The sequence below is a fragment of the Hetaerina americana genome, unplaced genomic scaffold (genome assembly GCF_022747635.1).
Source record: "Hetaerina americana unplaced genomic scaffold, ioHetAmer1.1.p SCAF_2, whole genome shotgun sequence".
In the NCBI taxonomy this organism is placed as follows: domain Eukaryota; kingdom Metazoa; phylum Arthropoda; class Insecta; order Odonata; family Calopterygidae; genus Hetaerina; species Hetaerina americana.
The window spans coordinates 1,438,791-1,459,137 of NW_027286763.1; the positions used below are offsets into that span (position 1 = coordinate 1,438,791).

General features: G+C 39.5%; 1 protein-coding gene across 3 annotated transcripts in view; it reads right to left on the reverse strand.

Moving 5' to 3' along the window:
- Positions 1-19,872, reverse strand: part of LOC139687770 (tyrosine-protein phosphatase non-receptor type 5-like) — a 29,914-nt gene extending 10,042 nt beyond the window's left edge. Inside the window, exons 1-4 of one of the 3 annotated variants that reach the window (XM_071585058.1) lie at positions 19,722-19,872; positions 17,764-18,128; positions 11,315-11,916; positions 4,817-5,072 (exon numbers count right to left, since the gene is read on the reverse strand). In XM_071585058.1, coding sequence (XP_071441159.1) covers positions 4,817-5,072; positions 11,315-11,916; positions 17,764-18,128; positions 19,722-19,755 — 1,257 coding nt within the window. In that variant the 5' untranslated portion in view covers positions 19,756-19,872. The other 2 variants (XM_071585057.1, XM_071585059.1) reach the window with 2 other exon arrangements.
- Between the last annotated feature and the right edge of the window lie 475 nt (positions 19,873-20,347).

Sequence of the window (20,347 nt, forward strand, 5' to 3'; positions counted from 1 at the left end):
AGAAGTGGTCGTGAGTCAATCGAAGATGATGAACGCAGTGGCAGACCATCGACATCGAAAGTCGGTGAAAAAATTGATAAAGTAAAAGAAATGTTGGTCAATAACCGCAAATTAACCATCAGAGAAATAGCGGAGGACTTGAACATTGCCTATGGATCCGCCCAAGACATTGTGGTTAATGATTTGGGTTTCCGTCGTGTAGCAGCAAAGTTGGTGCCAAAAGACCTCAATTTCATGCAAAAAAGAGACCGTGTTGACGTCGCAAAAGACATGATTTGCGAGGCTGAATCCGATCCCACATTCATCAAAAGGATCATTACTGGAGACGAAACGTGGGTTTATGAGTACGACACGCAATCCAGACATCAGGCAAGTGAATGGCGTTCACCAAATGAGCCGAGACCAAAAAAACCACGTCGTTTTCAGTCAAAAAAGAAGGCAATGCTGACGGTTTTCATGGATTACAACGGTGTAGTGCATCATGAATTTTTGCCAGAAGGCCAGACAGTAAACAAAGAGTATTATTTGGGCGTTATGAGACGTTTGCGTGAAGCAATTCGCCGAAAGAGACCAGAAATGTGGGCAGAAAACTCGTGGATTTTGCACCATGATAACGCACCGTCGCACAGTGCTATCATTATTCGTAATTTTTTGACGAAAAATGCAACAAATACCATCCAACAGCCACCGAATTCACCTGATTTGGCTCCCTGTGACTTCTTTCTGTTCAATCGAGTTAAAAAACCATTACGGGGAACGCGTTTTAGCAGCCGAGAGGAAGTAATGGAAAAATCGCAGGAAGCACTGATGGACATACCGAAAACCGAATATAAAAAATGTTTCGAGGATTGGATCAAGCGCTGGCATAAGTGTGTTGCAGTCGATGGGGATTACTTTGAAGGGGACAATATAGATTTAGATGAATAAACTTGTATTTTTAATTTTCTGAATAAATTCCGGGAAATTTTTGATCGAGGTAGTATGACCCATATAATCTTTACCGACGTGGTCATTTTACACAGTCTTCAGTTTTTAATTTTCAATCGGGCCTTTGTTACATACAAAATTAAGTTACTATCCTAGTTCACATTCACTACTGCTTTTCATTTTTTTAAAAATGAAAATTAAAGCCTCTTGGTTGATCTCCTTCTCATATTTGATAGAGCCTCGAGACCCTTCCCTCTTTTTTTCACCTTCCAATATACAAGGTCCATTTGAACACTTTTTTATAGCACGCCTACAGTTGGTTATTAATTAATCCACCTGGAAGCACTGTGCCTGCAGAAACTTCCTAAATAACCCCCTTCAACCTTTCAGTTGATGTTCTTTAGTTTATTGATAAGTTACACCTGTAATGTGAATGGGTGGGGTGCAGTGAAAAATCAGATTTGTGGAAATGAGCTCTTTGAAGAAGTATCATTTTTCTGTGTGATTCCACCCATCCTTCACCAAAACTTTGGAGTTGATTGCCCGGACAAATTGAGTATGCTACGAAACATACCACCTGCTATAAGTGGTTTACCTGGTTCAAAAAGGGATGGCAATCAGTGGAAGACAATGAGTGTTACGGAAGCCCATCAACGTTGACTGATAAAGACCCCCTGCATCGAGAAAGTGACCAATCTCGTTTGTGCAAATGAGCATTATAATGTCAGGGAACTTCCGCCACCGATTTCGTGGCTTGCCTGATGACAGCAGACCAGAAACAACATCGAGTTCAAGTCTGTCGGGAACTGTTTGATTGAGATGAAGAGGAAACAGGAAACCTTCTTGTCCAGGATCATCAGAGGTGATGAGTCATGGGTTTATGGATATGGCATCTAAACAAAAGTGCAATCTTCACGATGGATTGGTGGAAGATTCCTCCAACCCAAAAAATCATGGTTTTTATAACTACAACAACGCACCAGCTCATTTGTATCTCAGAAGTCATGAGTTTTTAGCCAAAAACAAGACTGCTGTGCTTCCCTGCCCACCCTACTCACCAGACTTGACTCCGTTTGGCTTTTTCCTGTTCTCCAAATTAAAAATCCCGATCAAAGGAAAAAGATTTGCCACCATTCCCAAGACAGAGGGAAATTCGATGGAGGAGCTTATGAGCATTCCGGAAGATGCAATACAGGACTGTTTCAATAAGTGGAAACATATTGGGATAAACTTAAACTTTTGAGAGGAGACTAGTTTGAAGGGAACCATTTCAAGTAATTTGTTGGTTCATTATTTTTTTTGTAATAAAATTTTGGTAAGTTTTTGAACAGATCTTGTACTTCCCTTCCATTCATCATCCTGTCTATGCATCCAAACCTGTCTCTTTATCTTAAAGTTTTTTAAGTATTTTTCCTCATTCCCTGAAAACGTCAGCTCCATGAATAGCTCTCTCATGTCATCTCTTTGAAGTTGACACTATTAGTCTCTTTTTACCTTCTGAAAATTCTTTCACTATCTAATAACTACGTGAGCTATTCAATCTCTGGAATTTCTACTTACATGTACATACAGTGGAAGCATCCTCAACGAGCTCCTTGGATTGCGAGTATTCTGCATAATGAACAAAATATTTTCACCAAAAATGACTCGCTTAGTGAGAGACTTTTCCCAAAACGAGCGATGAGGAGAGGGGAATAGCCAGGATGATCACACGACAGGTGCTTCAGTTTGCATTTAGCACTTGTTTCACTGGCATCTTAATGTTGCTAGTAATCACACATTCGTCTAAACTTGTTTTCAGACGTATTGTTATTGATTTATTTGTGCAAAGTTTAATAACATTTTGAGCAGAGTTTTTGAAGTGTCCCCAAACAAAAATCCTCAAGAAAACAGCCATACAAGAATAAAAGAAACAAAATTGTGAAATGAAATCATTATAGAAGTGAGAATAAGGTGTGAGCGTGGCTGACCAAGCGCACAATATACGACGGGGTACCCATACAGAACTGGAATAGTGCCGCGGTTGACAGAGCATGCACAGTCCACATTTTTTCCGCTAGGTGAGCACAGCCCAAATCAATCAGAGTACTGCACAGGCATTGTTGTCACCTGGGAAGGTTGCGCTCAGTCAAAAGAAATCGTTTCGCAAAAGCAGTTTTGCTCGCCCCTCATTTTTTGCCGTGAGGGACGTGCGTGAACAGCATGCCACAGGGAAATTTTGGTTCCTGCTGGGGAAAAACGCCCCAAACACTGTCGTAATGTTAAAAAAAGCTTACAAGGATTGTGCGATGGGAAAAACTCAAGTGTACCAATGGTTTCCTCATTTCAACGAAGATGAAAAGTCACCAGATGACAAACCTCGTTCAGGACGTCCATCAACAACAATCAAGCCAGTAGAAAGCTTCATTGTCGCCTCGCCCAGAAAAACCTCGTCAAGTGAAATCAAACCTCAAAATGATGCTCACTTCTTTTTTCGATGAGAGAGGGATAGTGCATTCCGAATTCATGCCACCAGGGCAGACTGCTAATCAGGCTTTCTATTTGGAGGTTTTGAAAAGATTGCTCAACAGTGTGCAACAAAAAAGGGCCGACTTGTGGAAGACTCAGGACTGGCTCTTCCATGGTGAAAACACACTGGCTCATGCAGATATTTCAATGCACCGCCAAAAAAAAAACATGACTCCCTTGTCCATCTGACCATGCGATTTCTTCTTGTTTCTGTGAAGGAAGATGGGCATTGAAGGACAATGTTTTGATGACATGCAAGCAGTAAAGAAAGAAACGAGGCAGGAGCTGTCTGTCATGAAGACAGATGAGTTTGAAAAATGTTCCCAGGAATGGAATCACAGGCTGAACAAATGTATTAAGTGTCATGGAAAGTACTTTGAAGGTGACACGGTTATTTTGTAAAAAAATCAATTACGTAGCAGTAAAAAAATAATTCTGGTTATTTTTGGGTACTCCCTCACACAGTTTGTTTGCCACATCAACAATTTGCATTTTCTTCAAGGACAAGATTAAGTTGGATATTTCATATCCAGATACATGTCCAGATATTCCAAAGGGAGGGAAAAAGAATATTTACACAAGGGTTAGATATTCTCAAAGGTGTTGAAAGGTTGCTTCTCATATAGATCATCAAAAAGCAATTGCAAAGCTCCGACTCGATGGCAGCGGAGAACTTCATCGGTGATGTCAAGAAGCTCATAGATTCAGAATGTCACCGGCCACAACCAGTTTTTAATTGTGACAAGATGGGTTTCTTCTGGAAGAAGATCCCGAAGCCAACCTATCTATGTATACGTCACAACAGCAAAGAATACATTGCCCAGCCACAAGCCAATGAAAGGCCACCTCACACTGCTATTTGGCACAAATGCAAGCGGCAATTTGAAAATTTAACCCTTGCTCATTTGGCATTCAGAAACTCCATGAGCCTTCAACAGGGGTTAAGTCCAGAAGAGCAGGCTAAATGTGATGTTGAGGTGATGGGAATCCGTGGCAACGTACTATGCATACCAAGCATCACCCTAATGTATTTATAATTTTCTTTTATTTTACCTCATTTTTAATTTTTTTAGCTCGGTACGCATTATCATATTTTACATTTATTTATAATCGAAAAGTTGTTTCGTTAAATGTGTTTTCCACTTCACGAGAAAAATCACGGAAAGAATCATGCTTGTTGTACAAGGCTCCACTGCTTGCTCCCCCTCCTATTCACTTTTACTATTTCATAAATTGTTAAAAGTTACTTACATGACTAACATCAGCATTTCCCAGCATAATAAAATTTGATTGAATTCCTATTATCACATGAATCCCTTCTTTTCCACCTCAGGCGAACGAGCAGCAAAACAAATATAACTTTGAAATGTTAACCACCTACCCGAACATAGTTGGCATTGATGTATGATGTGATGGGGTCACTGTCCTTTTCACTAAGGTTTACCCTGGAACGTTCATTTGGCAAGATGGAGCGATATCTGTTCCTAGTACCACTACCGGCCACCCCACTGTGCTCAGGGTGGTTTGAGGGTACTTCCCAGAATTCATTGTGGAGAGCTTTCGGATCACGCAGGCAAGTTCTCAGCTGACCCCTGCTTAATCTGTTCCCAGCTGATAGAAGGTACTCCTCTGTAGAACTGGAAGGGAAATTGGGAAAATTTATTTGTACATTTATTCCAACAAATGTAATAGATAGTAACTACACTACACTTTGCAGTGTTCACTGCCACTGGTGCAACGGAACATTTATGACAAAATATGATAAGACAAATGCCACAAAAACCATATAAAGATATTATCAGAATCACGTAACAACATAAGCATGGAAAATCACAAGCGCAAGTAGTAAACCCTTCCTCGGAAAGTCAGGGGGAGGGGGCAAAGGAATAAAATTATATTTTCTCTAATAAACACTCTTGCATCATCAGTAAAATAAATATAACCTTGCTTTCACCCACTGTTTTTTCATCATCAAACGTGTTTCACACATGATTTGCATTGAAATAGCTGGCAAAGAACATTCCATAATAAAATTTGTCAAACACCAAATCTTCTAGGATTTTTCAGATGGAGCAAATTAATAGTTTTCAGATTAGTGTAAAACCTATGTGCCTATATTTTGTCAATGCTAAACCTACACATTGAAATTCCCTTAAATTTGGGCTCTCGATGACCGAGAGAACTCATCTAGGATGGACGTAAATCTAATTCCCAGAACTCAATATACATTCCCATGGCTCTAGTCCACTAGGACTAGCAACAACTGGAAACATTTCCTGAAATTGGATTAGCTTGCACCAGAGGTTACAAGCTCATCATGAACTGCAGATGGCAGAATGCAAAACCTATGCTAACACTTTGTACTGTCATGCCAATGAAGAGGAACATGGCGAGGGCATACTTGACTTCTGGTTCAGAAATATAACATTATGAAGCTTTTATCTTTCTCTAAATCATGCCAAACACAATTGAAGCATAAACCGTTGAATCACATAAATCTGCAATCAAAAATCTAAAATTTTTGAAAGACAAGAACTTTTTTAAAAGTGCACTTTATAAGATGGTTCACAGGTATCCTCTTTTTTATATGTTTATTCAATTTTAGATTCAAATAACATGAATGTTTTCACAGCATATAAACGGTATTTAATTATTATATCAAGAGACAGCAGTGCTTTTACATAAAATACAAACACAAGATTACTGAAAATAGCCACATAAAATAATTCATGACTTTCCTCCAGTCATGTAAGCTTTGATATGCCCAACAATGTAAAGGCTAAAATCAGTGTGTCGTATCCCCGCGTATTCGAGGGGATATTGGCGACACTAGAGAGTGCCCCATGAGTTGAGTAGTGGCTGCCTCGAGGGTAAACGGGGGCTTTTAGTTTGGTGGGTTATGACGTGGGGAGGAGTTTGTTGATAGAAATGGGGGAAAAGAAAGAACTAAAGAAAAGTGCAACGGCGGTCCCGATTTAACCAAATCAAATGTATTCTAGACAGAAACAGAGGTTACAACAAATATCACTTGACACGTCTTGGCGCCTCCAACCTGAAGGAGGGGCCCAGCCCAACCTTCCTCTCTGATCTCGAGTCCCAGACTGGCTTCTTCGGGATGACATCAGTCACCCGTCGTCGCTATCAACATCCCTCTCCAGGCAGAAAGGGGGAGGGTTCGGCATCAACCACTGGTCCGTAGTCAACGGCGAGTCACCAGTCATCACTGTGGGCCTATGTCCACATCGAGTCACCAGCGGTGACTTGGCCACGCCATTACTTGGCCGGTGAATCTCACGGCAGAACACGCGGAGGCAACAAGTGTAATTATAGGGGAATGAGTAGAAATATATCAGAACTTTTTACGCATAGTAAAATGTACGTCATTGTATTCTGGAAGAGTTTCAATACTAATACTAAAGAGTAGCATTTTGAACTTGTAAACTGCACCATTTTCTTTGCAGCAGATATCTACATGTATATAGTATACTTTGTTCCACAAAACATACGCGGCAAGCAAGAATTTTTCAAAAATCTAGATTAAAGCCTGGCCAGGAGCAACTTTTATGATATTCTACAGCTTGATAGTCTTTTTTTATTATCCTATGGTTGGCAATAATATAATCCTCCAGTTTGTAGGGTTTTCAAGTTATTCCTCACTTATGGGAGCATTTCCAATAAATCCATTGGAACTTCCTTCCAATGACCACCACGGGGGAAGAATAACTGACCGTTGAGTGCAGTCATGTCAGTACTGGGAGGAGTGATAGTCAAAGAAAAATGTCGGGAATGCAAATCAGTATTTTAATATCACTGTAATAAACTACGCATTTATTTTAAAACAACACTTATGTGCACAGAATCAATACATGTACTTGTAAGTAATTTTTAATGCATATTTTTTGCAATTGTACGCCCTGTTGTTTTTTTTAGTTTAATGTCACTTTCCTAGGTGATTTAACTCTCTACATGTCTTCATCACTCTGAACAATCATACCAAATTTACACTCTGATTTGAGGATATCTTCATATGATTTGGAAATACCTTTACCTAGCTCATCAATATGTCTACGCTCTCCCGCTCATCTGCTTCATTAATTTTTGCCCTAAAAGCCTTTTAATGCCACTCTTCAAGCTGACACCATTACCCTCTATAATTGACCACGAACGTATTTGGGGTTGGGAAGGTGGAAAAGTTTGCAGGGAGCAAAGGCAGTTTACAGTGAGCCAAGTAAAAGAACCAGTCTGCACATTGCCACAGCAGGAAGCATACAGTGTAGGGGTGTTAAGACACCAAGATGGTAGCTCTAGCTGAACCCACAGCCTTGCTAGGCCGAACGGCCCACGTATTATAGCAACCTACATATTCTATGGGGTGCGTGGTAGTCCAGGGGTAGATCGTTGGACTACTGACCGGAGGAGAGCCCAGTTCGATTCCAGGGGAAGCCACTTTGGACACCCTCAGCTCCACCCCAAGGTAGGTGACTTTTCAGGGACCAGATCTACCTGGGAAACCATAGGCGGCACAGGGACTAAGGAAATAACCCCAACCCGGTTAATGCGTGAATTTCACACACCACATAGGGCTTAGTGGTATTGAGTGAATGCTACCATCACCTACTAAACCAAGCTTCGGGTTGGTTATTTTGTTTATGTTTTACATAATCTATACAATGGAGTTAAAGCTGCAGATGGCCAGGTCATTCCTTTCCTATGACCCAGCAATTGAGGCATGGTGTGCTTACAAAAGAGGACCCAAATGCATACACTGCAACCACTGAGTAAACACCCAACCACGTCTGACCAACTGGCAGCTGGTCATGTCGAGCCAGCATCCACCCTATCCCTAGCTGGGTCCCCCTCCATCCAAGGAGGATAGGATGCTTGTCATTGTCCCGGCTGTTACTATGATGATTATAATACAATGCGCAAAGGCAAAAACTCAGCACTTTTCAGTTTAGTGATAAACAAAACAAATAAAACAACAACCCAGTACCCACTTTCAACTTTACCTTCAATTTTAAAAAGCAGATTTATTTGGTGATTTTTCCTAAAACATTGGAATGGTTTGTACTCAGAACTATTGGCAGAGTTGGTTTGCTAGCAGAATTAGTCCTAACAATTTGAATAGTTAAATCATAATAAAAAATAAGGAAAGGATATAAAATTTTGGATTTCTGTGATTTTTCTCATCATGATTTAGCAGTGACCACTTCCCTGGCTATACCAAAAGAATGTCCGCAAAAACCGCTAACTATTCTAGCCAGGGGAAGCTTGAAGTATAGCACAGTGGATAGTACAGCAATCCCAAAGTTCATAAAAAGAGACGTATCAGGCATGATATGGTGGAATATCATAATTAATTAAAATTTGGCAAATTTCCACTAAATAATTATGGAATTTTTTTTTGGAAAATTGCCAATTTTTAATTACCCAAGTTCATTTCAATTTATTAGGATGAACTACAAAATATATAAGAAATCAAAATGGTAATAATTTTAAAAAACCATAGAAAATCCAAGAACGTCAAGTGTATGCAAATCCTCATAAGTCTTCCAATAAACAATATAAAAGATTAAGGCGGTAAAAAATATGACGTCACCATAAGATTTCAAGACTAAGAGGCATTAACTTTATCAGCTCACTAAATGTTGTTATCATGTTAAATTTGTCACTGAGTTCTTAGAATGTTTTTGCTTGGGTGTATCAGGCACTTTTAGGTCATTTATTATACATTAAATGGACCTAATTCAAATTACATCAAAGAGAGTTTGGCAACAGACGGCCACTTCAGGGCTTTGACGAGAGATTAATCATTACAGTCCCAAAGAAGACAAAAAAAGAGATGAGCAATGAATCTTGGGTATGATGCCACATGCATCCAAAACAGCAACTTAGTCAGTGAATTATTAAAACGAAAAATTCAAGAAAACCTGTAAAATTGGAATCAGGAAGAGTAGAGGTGACCATTCTTGTCTAAAGCATACAAGGAAAATTATTCGTTCAAATTAAGCATTTTATACGGAATTAGTGTACTGTTCAGAAGTCATTGTACAAGGCTGAGATAGGAACGAAATGTTCATATTGCTGGATAATCTTGAAGTACGACACAAGAACAAAATAAATGCATCAACTATAGAATAATTCAGCTATGTCACCAACAAACAAATTTAATAAAAGCCAAATTAAATAAAAGAATTGGACACAGACAGAGTTGAATGCAACGTTGAAGAAGCAATAAATGAAGCACAAGGAATGGATACCAATGGAATTAAGATGATTTGAAAATAAACTTAACATGCTCCACATCAAAAGCTAACACTATAGTGATTGATGGGAGTCTGGAAGATCTATGACATCCTCAAACATAGTGATGGGCACCAGGAACAAAAGTGTCCGCATACCAGATGTTCATAGCAAAGCGAAAACTATCATTCTAACTAAAAGACAGTTATCAATTATGAACCATGGAAGAGGTAAAATCATCATCAAGGAAAACTAACAAGGGCTAGGCATGCTGGGAGAAATCCAAAGGAGGTAAGAAAAGTGGACGCAGAGCAGTTTAACTGGGGATAGAGTGAATTGAGTAGCTTTAGGTGTGATGTAGTGGAAGTCAAACATCATGAATAACTGATCGTGACACTTTTCCACTTGATAAAATTTATTTGCGACTGGGTTTCAATGTATTACATCACCATCAGGTGTTGATGACGATGTAATACATCAAAATCCGGTCATAAATAAGTTTTATCAAGTGGGAACGTGCCACGATCAGTTATTCATCATGGGGATGGAATGTTGAAGAGGGTAAAAGGGCATTGGGCAGGTGAGGTCGGGGGAGGAAATGGATCGGCATATTGGATGGAAAGAAGAGAGGTAGAAAATATGCAGAAGAGAACAACAATTCACTATTCTTTGGGATTTCTGGACATGTCTCGTTAGAAGAAGCTAAGAAATGTTGCCTGCCATGTTGCGTGCATTCCATCCAAAACCTACCTTAAACAAGATAGGATATCAATAGGTGCCTGGAAAAATTTAGCCCTGTTGCAGATCCAAAACATTGGATCATTCGATATGCAAACCACATCTGAAGAGGAGCCTTTGAAGCCTGCCAAAGAGAAATGCCAACCGTGGGAGAGCCTGCACAAAGAAGTAAAAGACCATTTCTGAAGCTGGGAAGGCTACAAGCACTGTTTTATGGGATTCACAAGGAATAATCTTCCACGAATGCTAGGAGAATGGTCATTACAGGCACATTCTATGCATCATTGCTAGACCATTTACACACTGATCTGCAAGAAAAATGCACGTGATTGGCTCATGAAAAAGCCTTTCCCATCTCGATAGCACACCAGGTCACTCCTTGGCAGTTGTTGCCCTCAAATTGTTTGGAGTTATGACAGAAACAGAAGCCCACAGCCAAAAATGACAATTGATTCACAGGTGCCTTCACAAATTTTACTTCCCAAAATGGCTATTTTGCCCTTCACTACTGTTTGGGTTCAATACGAGATGGCAACACAACCATCAAGTTCCCAAAAACCTACTTTTCAGACTACTTTTTAGCTCCAGTAATAATACCTCTATGCAAAGAATTATGGAGAACATATTCTACAATAGGGGTTGCTATGTACATGTGTAATTTAATTACGAAAAATCTCCCCTGAATATTCACAGACAATCTTATCATTGCATTGCTACTACGAGTGTGGAATGAAAAGAGGGCTAAGACACAGCAGAGGTCCTAAGTCAATGATAAGTGAAAAATGCTAGTTGATAAACAAGATGACAGTGGGAAAATATTCATAAGCCCGTTTGATAAAATACTGCGATTAGTGCCCACTGCTGTTATTTTTCAGAAGCAATTCAAAAAAGCACTTACCACTCTCTGGTGGGAGTGACTGGGGCACAACTCCCATTGACTCTCTCTGATACCGGCGGAGAAGGCTGAAGGTCTATCGTCAACGATGCACTCGACCCCCTCCTTTCCAAGAGCCCCCTCGCTCGGACACGAATCGGCTCGGGATGCGCTGAGCCCTCTGCACTGTGGACGGGCACAGCAGCGCCCATGGCCCTCAAGATGCCGAGGCCCTTGGCTGGCTCTGCTACAGTCACCTTGCTCAACACTGGCAAACTCTCCTTGCTTGGCTCCTCCAAGGACACCACAACCACTTCCACTGCCCCTGCCTCCTCCTCCCTCAGGGTTTTCCCAACCCCCCCGACCACCGCCAACGTCTCCACACCCCCTTCCACCACCTTCTCTACGCCCTCCTCACTGACTACAGCCCCAATGCGTGGCTGGACAGCGTCCAAGCGCTCGAGGGGTGGCCTTACCACTGGGTGGAACACCCACCGCTCCCTCCTCAGCAGAGTTCCCCCTCCTCCCACCTCCACCACCGTGGTTCCCACACCCCCATGTCCGATAGGGGTTGGTCCTTTGCTTCCTGGCAGGAGCACACGGCTCTTCTTGGCCCATATCAGAAGCTGAGGAATTGAAGGTTTAAGGTGTGAAAGAATCACAGCATGGCATAGCTCTGATTAAAACTATTTTCGTTCCTGACCATGATTCAGGCACTACTACACTACAGAGAGGGCATTCTTTGCTTGACTATCATTACTTATTCAGAGCTACTCTTAATTTGTACCCTTTCATGTTTATGCTATTATGACTAGATAATATCCCTTTTCTCCATTTTAAATGAAGGAATTAAGAGCTACTTACGTGCCCCGATATGGAATTTCTAAGATATTTTTTGCACACCATTATGTAGTGCCAAATCTATTGCTTTAACATTCTTTGCAGTAATCAAATACTTTCATTCATTAGCAAAGAAATTCAAGAAAACAGTGAAATAGTATCTTGTTGAAAATGAAAAAGAGGTTTTTTGTTTATTGTGATCCCATGGGGGCAATTACTGTGGGGACCCTTCAAAGCCCATGAATTCACTGATGTATTCATATTAATTTATGTACGTAACAACATTATGTAATATATAAATCCAAAGGCAACACTCTTAAAAGGATTTTTTGATATCATACAGATAGAGTAAATTGAGTAGCTTCAGGTGTGATATGGTGGTGGTAGTCGAATATAATGAATAACTGATCGTAGCACTTATCCAAGTGGAAAAGTGCTGAGATCAGTTATTCATACAGCAAGAGGTTTCTCAATATAAAATACCAAGCATTGAAGTTCATTAAGCATTGTTTTGATAATCTTTGTGCTGGTTATGGTTTCCCAGGAAGATCTGGTACCTGAAAAATCACATAGCTTGGGTGGAGCAGCAGGTGCCCAGAGAGGCTGGCTCGGGAATCAATCAAACTCCAGCCCTTCGTTCAGTGGTCCAACGCTCTACCCCTTGGACCCACGAGAGGTTTATGGATCCCACATCAAAACAAAAGTGCAATCTTTACAATGGATTGTTGAAACATCCCCACCCCAAATATATTTAACAAGTTGGCTCAAATGTCAAGGTGATGGTGACTGTTAATTTCAATTCAAAGGGGGTAATGCATCACGAATACCTACCTAAAGGCCAGGCGGCCAACACGGAGTACTTCCTGGGGGTTATGAAATACCTCAGAGGGGCAAAAATGATCTGAACTTTGGAGGAGCGGCAAGTGGTTGGTTTTTTCACCATGAAAATGCAACAGCTCATTCGTACATCAAAACTCGTATTAGTTTTTAGCAAAAAACAAGACCTCTTTGTTTCCCGACCCACCCTACACACCAGAACTGGGCCTATGTGACTTTTATCCTGTTCGCAAAACCCCACATAAATGAAAAAGATCTGCCACCATTCCAGTGTTAGAGAAACATTTGATGGAATTATTTTTAATGCAATACCAATCCATCTGCATGATTGATGAAGATATTAAAAAGATTAAAGCCTTAAAATTTAAAAAAAAATGTTATCTGTGGTAAGATTTTCATAAAATTAAAGAAGTATATCCTTTAAAGATAAAGCTCGATGAATACAAAACATTTATGCATTTAACCTGATTGATCATAGCATATGTTGCCCAAGTCAAAAGTCTAACGTTTAAAAATATCAAAATACGACAAAAGCAGAAATTAGTACCTTATAAAGAGCCATTATCTGCCTTAGGATGACTTTTAACTTGACCAGAGGAGTTTGTGGGTGGAATCCATGATCTCTTTGTATGGATGGCCAAGCTTTCTACCTTTTATAATGGCACAATCTATGATAGGTTTACATAAATTGTTTGCTCATTTTCCAGAACATCATTTTCTGAATGTCCTCAATACAATTGTTCGATGTTTATTTCTTTGTCATACAATTCCTTCTATCTCAATGCAAAATCCTCTTCACATATATTATTTCCACAATTTTCTTTCTCAAAGGTTTGCTCTCTCATTGTGAATATCCTTCAGGCTATGGAGGGAGTTTTTTCGGCGTTTCCCATTGACTTACTTTCCTCAATGTCTCTAAGCTTGCCCTGAGCCCATTTTTCTCTTCGGCCTTATACTGTTGAATGTTTCTGGGTCCCTATTTGTGTTCATTTTACTCTCTACTGTTTTATTTCTTTAACAATAATTAATATCTCTTTTGTAAAATTTTTGCGACTTTCTTGTAAATAAAATCAACTGAAAAATTAATTAACTATAGTAAAGATCAATAATTAACACCATGGTGTAACACACAATATCTATTACTCAAATTAGAATTCTGCAGTACGCATTTCCTTTCTTATCCTCACCAAACCTGTCCATTGAACATCCATCGAAAGACGTGTCCGAAATCCTGTCTCTCCCTTGAATAAAATCCGCAATGTATGCTTTCAGCATTGTTAAATAATTTATTGTTATTTTTCCCATCTTCTTCACATATTGACACAAAGTTTTGCGATGGATCGATTAAATGAATCCTAAGGACGAAATGTGTGTAATAATCTGCAATGGACCTCCTTTTTGTTGTTTTCTTTATTGATTAACGGACATTGGCAGACCATGTCAGGAGAGAAGCTTCAAAAGCACGTCCTATTTTCTTCCGAGAATTTCACATGACCCACCACACAAGTGAGAACTGATGCAGCAGGATCACACGTAGTTCACTTCACCTTGTTTGGACCTTTCATTTGAAAGTGAATGTTAGTCTGTAATTTCTCTCCTAAGAAATGAAAGCATTCTACTCCCTGCTCCACCGCATCCGTTGATCAACAATTTTATGCCAGTTAATTCGATATTTGTTGCCACGTCAATCATTTTTATGTAAGTACATATACACCTTTCTCTTTAAAAGTTCCCGCACACCATTTGGTCTGAACAATAAATACGCAAACTGGAGCAATCTAGTGGCCATGACGTGGGCTATAGACTCACCCACTTGCGCCACTAGGTGCCTGAGACCCTGTGCTTGGCGCATCATTGAGCTGTGCATATGGTGCCAGCCATGTTAAATTCTATGGCCCTTGTTTTTACTGTCTATCGAAAATGGAAATTGACGCAATCACAGAGCAACGAATCAACATCAAATTTTTGGTGAAGTGTGGTAAGAGTTATCAAGAAATTACTGAAATGTTGACAGTTGTTTACGGTGATAATGCCCTGAAGAAAACATCCGTTTCCAAGCAGATTAAATCAAACCAAAAAATAAAGAAAAAGCCGATCGAAAATCAAAGTCTTGCACCTGGTTTTCGTTGATGCCAAAGGAGTTTTTCATCATGAAATTCTTCCCGAAGAACAAATGGTTTATGCTGAGTTCTACCCTACAGTTCTCAAGTGTTTGAGAGATTGCGTGCGTCGTGCCCAACCAAATTTGACTCACAGCGATGGATGGATCCTCCACCATGACAATGCACCAATGCACATTCAGCATTTAGTTTCTGGCAAAAAATTCAATCACCATTCTTGATCATCCTCCTTATTCATCAGATCTCGCCCCCTTTTTCCTATTCCCAGAATGCAAAAATGTGATGAGGGGACATCACTGGGAAGATGTGGGCACAATAAAGCAAGAAGCAAATAGACAAATAAAAATCCTAACTCCCAAGGACTTCCAACAATGCTTTGAACAGTGGAAAAGATGATGGAATATGTGCATGGCAACAAATGGAGAGCAATTAAATGAAGAATACAATGTATCTTTCCACTGTCCTTTATTTGCGTACAACCGGTTTCAATGCTCAAGCGTCATCATCAGGACGTACCTGATGATGAGTACCTGATGATGACACTTGAGCGTTGAAACCACGTCTACGCAAATAAAGGACAGTGGAAAGATACATTGTATTCTTCATTTAATTAAAATGAATTTCCACAAGGTTGAGCTGGGAACAATTAAAGGGAGAGTACTTTGAAGGTGATGAAATCGATGTAGACTAAATTTTGCAAAATAAAGTTTTTATGGCCTCAGTTTGCGTATTTATTGGACAGACCGCATATACGAAGCTTCCAGTTACTAATTAAACTAACCCCTTAAGTAAACAAACTGACCGGTAATGACTCATCAGCACAGGAGGCAGAGTTACCAAGTCGGACATCATTGAACTCCACCTGACCAAGTGACTACGATCTACAGTTCATCTTCGCCGTCCTACAGCGTGTAACCTGCTGTGCCAGCAATGGCAAGGCACAGCTATCAGCTCAAATCAATTTTAGCTCAATGCAGACAAGTGCATTTACTGGTCATTTTATCATCACTCTGAGAAAAGGAGATATTATTAAGATCACACGAACACGTATATTAAGACATTATCGGACACTTCTCGGAAACATACTCTTAAGCTAATTCTGCCCTGATCATAATCCCCACACACTGACTCTCTGACATTTTACTACCCATTCAAGCGTGTTGCCTTCCATAGTCATCTCTGCTGAACTGACAAAATTTTAAATCTTCAATAATAACAAATTATGGTTCAGAACTTGTTTGAATAGTATGCTTCAAAGGCATCTCAAATATGCTGAACAAGCGGAGATAATAATTATGTTTCATGAACGTTTCATTCTTCTTCCAGGAGTTTCTTTTCATGATGGTTGTTTGGGTGACAACATTTCCAACTCCAGTCCTGGAGGCATTTTCTGGTTGCAGTGATTTTTATTTTGACAGCCATTTGACAGGATAGGATTTGATGACTGGATTTGAGACAAATGGAACTCTCAAGTCCAAGTCAAGTCACAAGTCCAGCCATCAAATGCTACACATATATAGAAGCAAAAATAACTTTTGGGCGACAATAATAATTTTGTCCCAAAGAAATTGGCATCGGGACAGTCACCGACCGCCTTCCTCCTTTTGGCACGAGACTGATTAATTTGTGACTTTCAGCCCAAATAAACTAGAGAATGCCTTACTCTCTAGTAACCAAATCAATGACGAGGTAAAGTAAATATAAGAACCAGTAGGTACATCAATTTGTCTCCATGTGATTCCAATATATGCCATGCATTCAAAACACGATCCGTATTTAGAATAAATGCTTTGAAATGTTAAATGAGGTTCACATGCCACATTCAGGAATGCATATGAACCTATGGGTGTCCTGTATGCAAGTGTCTGATTGTTACATCCAAATAACCAATTACCTTTTAAATATAACAGTTTCAGTTTGTTGTCTCAGGCGTAACTTTGTGGAATTTGCATAACATATTGAAATGTAATGAAATAATTGACTTTGTAATTCCACACACTTTATTTAAAAACACGACCCAGGTTGCGACGTTTGATTTAGACCTACCACTCTCCTAAATCAAAAATGTAATTCTCTTTTCTTCCCAGCTACATTGTAACCTTTGTACCCCTCCGACCTCCCTCTCTGACCAACCCCCCCCCCTCCTATGATCAGAAGGTATATATAGCCAGCGTGCTTCTATGAGGACCACCTGATGATGACGTTCAACGTCGAAACCTGGGTCGTGTTTTTAAATAAAGTGTGTGGAATTACAAAGTCAATTATTTCATTACATTTCAATAACAGTTTCAGGTTTAACTTTGGGGAAATTCTTTCAAGATGACCGTAAAAAAAGGAACTTTTTGCACTACCACATAAAGATGTGGAAGCACAAACTTTCTTTTTTTACCTTATCAATCACCTTTTAGATAAACGAATGACTTTGACTTTCATACTTTGCAAATCAAACCATTTATACACATTGATTTCAAGTTTTAAAAACCTTGATGTCTTATTCAAAACAATCATCACTGAAAAGAAATGAATAAGTTGCTAAAAAAAAGTGACACGACTAATCACACGTTTGGTCTTCAAAAAGCATTATCTAAAATCTAAAAAATCTTAACACTTCTCACAAGGTATAAACCTAAAACCTCAATGAATTTTCACTTTAAAGAGGAATTTGTTGGTGCTTACCACTGAAGCCAGAATCAGAAGTCCTAAAACTGAGAATGAGACCAGGAAGAAGGGCATCTGACCATCTTCCCAAAATCGCTCTCTCAGAGCACTCCATGCCACCACGACACCACCACCACCACCTCCTCCTCCATGGCTTCCCTCTTCGGCCACACCCAGAGATCCTGACGAGTTCCTGGGGTCTCCTGACATCTCCTCGTCCCCCCCAAAAGTAGTGGGGACGAGGCCGTCTTGGGGAGTAACAGAGCCACTCGGGGATACTACTGTATCTTGCGCCAATGCTACTAAGTCTGGGGCAAGTCCTGGCTCAAGATTCAACTCATTGGAGCCCACCTCAATGTGAAACACCAATGCAGAGAAGCAACCTGTTTCAAAAAAGTGGACGGAGATAATCTTAGGCACGGGTAAAAAAAAAGTAGGAAGCCAAATGTCAGTGATTATTAAACTAAACGTAATCAAACAGTGATAGAACATCCGTTTCGTGAGACGGTTTTCACACCAAAACAGTATTAATACAAAAATATTTTGCTAACTTCATGTAACATTTTTTAAATGTATCGCTTTCATATCAACTACATAACTAATCCCAGGGTCTTAATGTTACCTGAAGCCTCTAAAATATTAATCTAGCGAAAATTTTACACACATTAATGGATAAATTTATCCCTAATTATTCAGAATCTTCTGGTATATTTCTCCATCTAGTGAATCCAGAATCGACCATTTACATAATGCGTGCAATTAAACATTCAGGTTCGCGATAAATAAAATAAATACTGACAAAATATGCATTACCTATTGTATCAATTGTGTTGAGTCGTATGTGCCAGATCCCCGACTTTCAAAACAGACCGATAGATTATCCACAGGGGCATAGGGGTTATGAATATGTACGAAAACGTAATATTCCACACTTTCCAGGGAGCAACACTTAGGGTAATAACAATATATTTCTATCAATATCACTGAAATTCCTAAGAAACAGCAGCAAAACACATCTCATTTGCAATTCAAGGACCACGAAAGGCATCACAATCAAGAACGAAATGTAAACTTCCCATAGCAGCCGAAGCTGACAGGGGCGTCCTCTACATAAGTGTTTGTTTTGATGGTACGTTACCGTAAACCGATCGATCCAAGCCTTCTTGTCCACTGACCCAGAAACAGTGTACCATTATGCACAATCATACCACACATGCTTACAACTGAAAAAACATTGTAATATTTCAAAATGTTTTGCCTGTTAATATTGCTCTTTTCTTTCGTATTTTAAAATCGACATGAACCCGATCCTTTAATGGCAAGCATTATTAATGCGGTAAAATATGGTACATTAAAATGATCTCAAAACAGCGACTATATTATGCAAACAATCGCACTATACGTCAGCATTATAACATAAAATAAATGTTCGCATACCTGGACAATCCAAACTGCTAATTGTGATGCCCGCCAGTAATGTAAGGGAAGAATGTTTTCCAAGCATACTTATTCAGCATTCATACAGCGTAAATGGGTCCAGTTTTAATAACAATATATGAGATTATCGAACAAAATTAGCGCATCTCAGGCAATGAAGTACATCATGGAACACGAGTGCGCTTACAAAACGTGTGGACAATCTACTGTGGCAAGATGAGATTCACGAGGAAATGATGACGGACGACGTTTGAAATTTTTCGTAAACATCCGTCTCTACTTGCACAACGTTACGGGCAGAGGAAGTAAAACAGGAAGCAATTGCGGAAATCTAAACGGAAGTTTTGAGTGCATCAGCGGATATAAAACTTCGCCTTCCATAAGTCGCAATGCTTGCATAAGAAACATATCCTATATAGCTAGATAGGTAACACGCTCCACATGTCACTCCTCTCCCTCACGTGGAAAGAGCTTACAACAATTACATTAGTAACCCCACAACTCTATTTTGCGAAATTCGATAAATCATACTTTCTCACCTCCATAGTAAGTATCCAGTAGCAGTAAATACATGGACTAAAATTTCGACATCAACTGCCGTAAAATGAACATTTTCCGAATACTAGTTATAACACGGATACGATGAATACCGTAAACACCTACATGCGGTGACCTTCACAAAGAAAATAAAACAGTACTCCAAACTGGTTGTTATCAATGAGCATTTCCATAAGATGGTATAGGAACAGATTGCCTGTTATGATTGGTCACAAGGATTCGAGTAGCCAATCAGACAGTGGTAACTCTGGTAGGCACGCTGTAATTTTGAATTTTTTTAGAAATTTTGATTGCGCGCATTTATTTCATAATCATTAATACGTTTATTGTGATGTTTCATCAAAATTCTTAATGGTAGATAAGTTTAACTATACGAAAATGATATTTTAAATCCTTAGTTCTTGTAAATCAAAAGTTTCTTTAAACCTTAAAAAATGCCATTGCAAAAGGTACACCTCTGTGATTGTGTTTATTCGTATTATTATCCGCTGTGTATTTATGAGCCTTTTGTGTAATTTTTTGGTGATCCAGAGTTCTGTGAACCCTTTAATTGTATCCATAACTATACTGGCATTTAAATTAATGGAAGATTATTTATACCATAGCT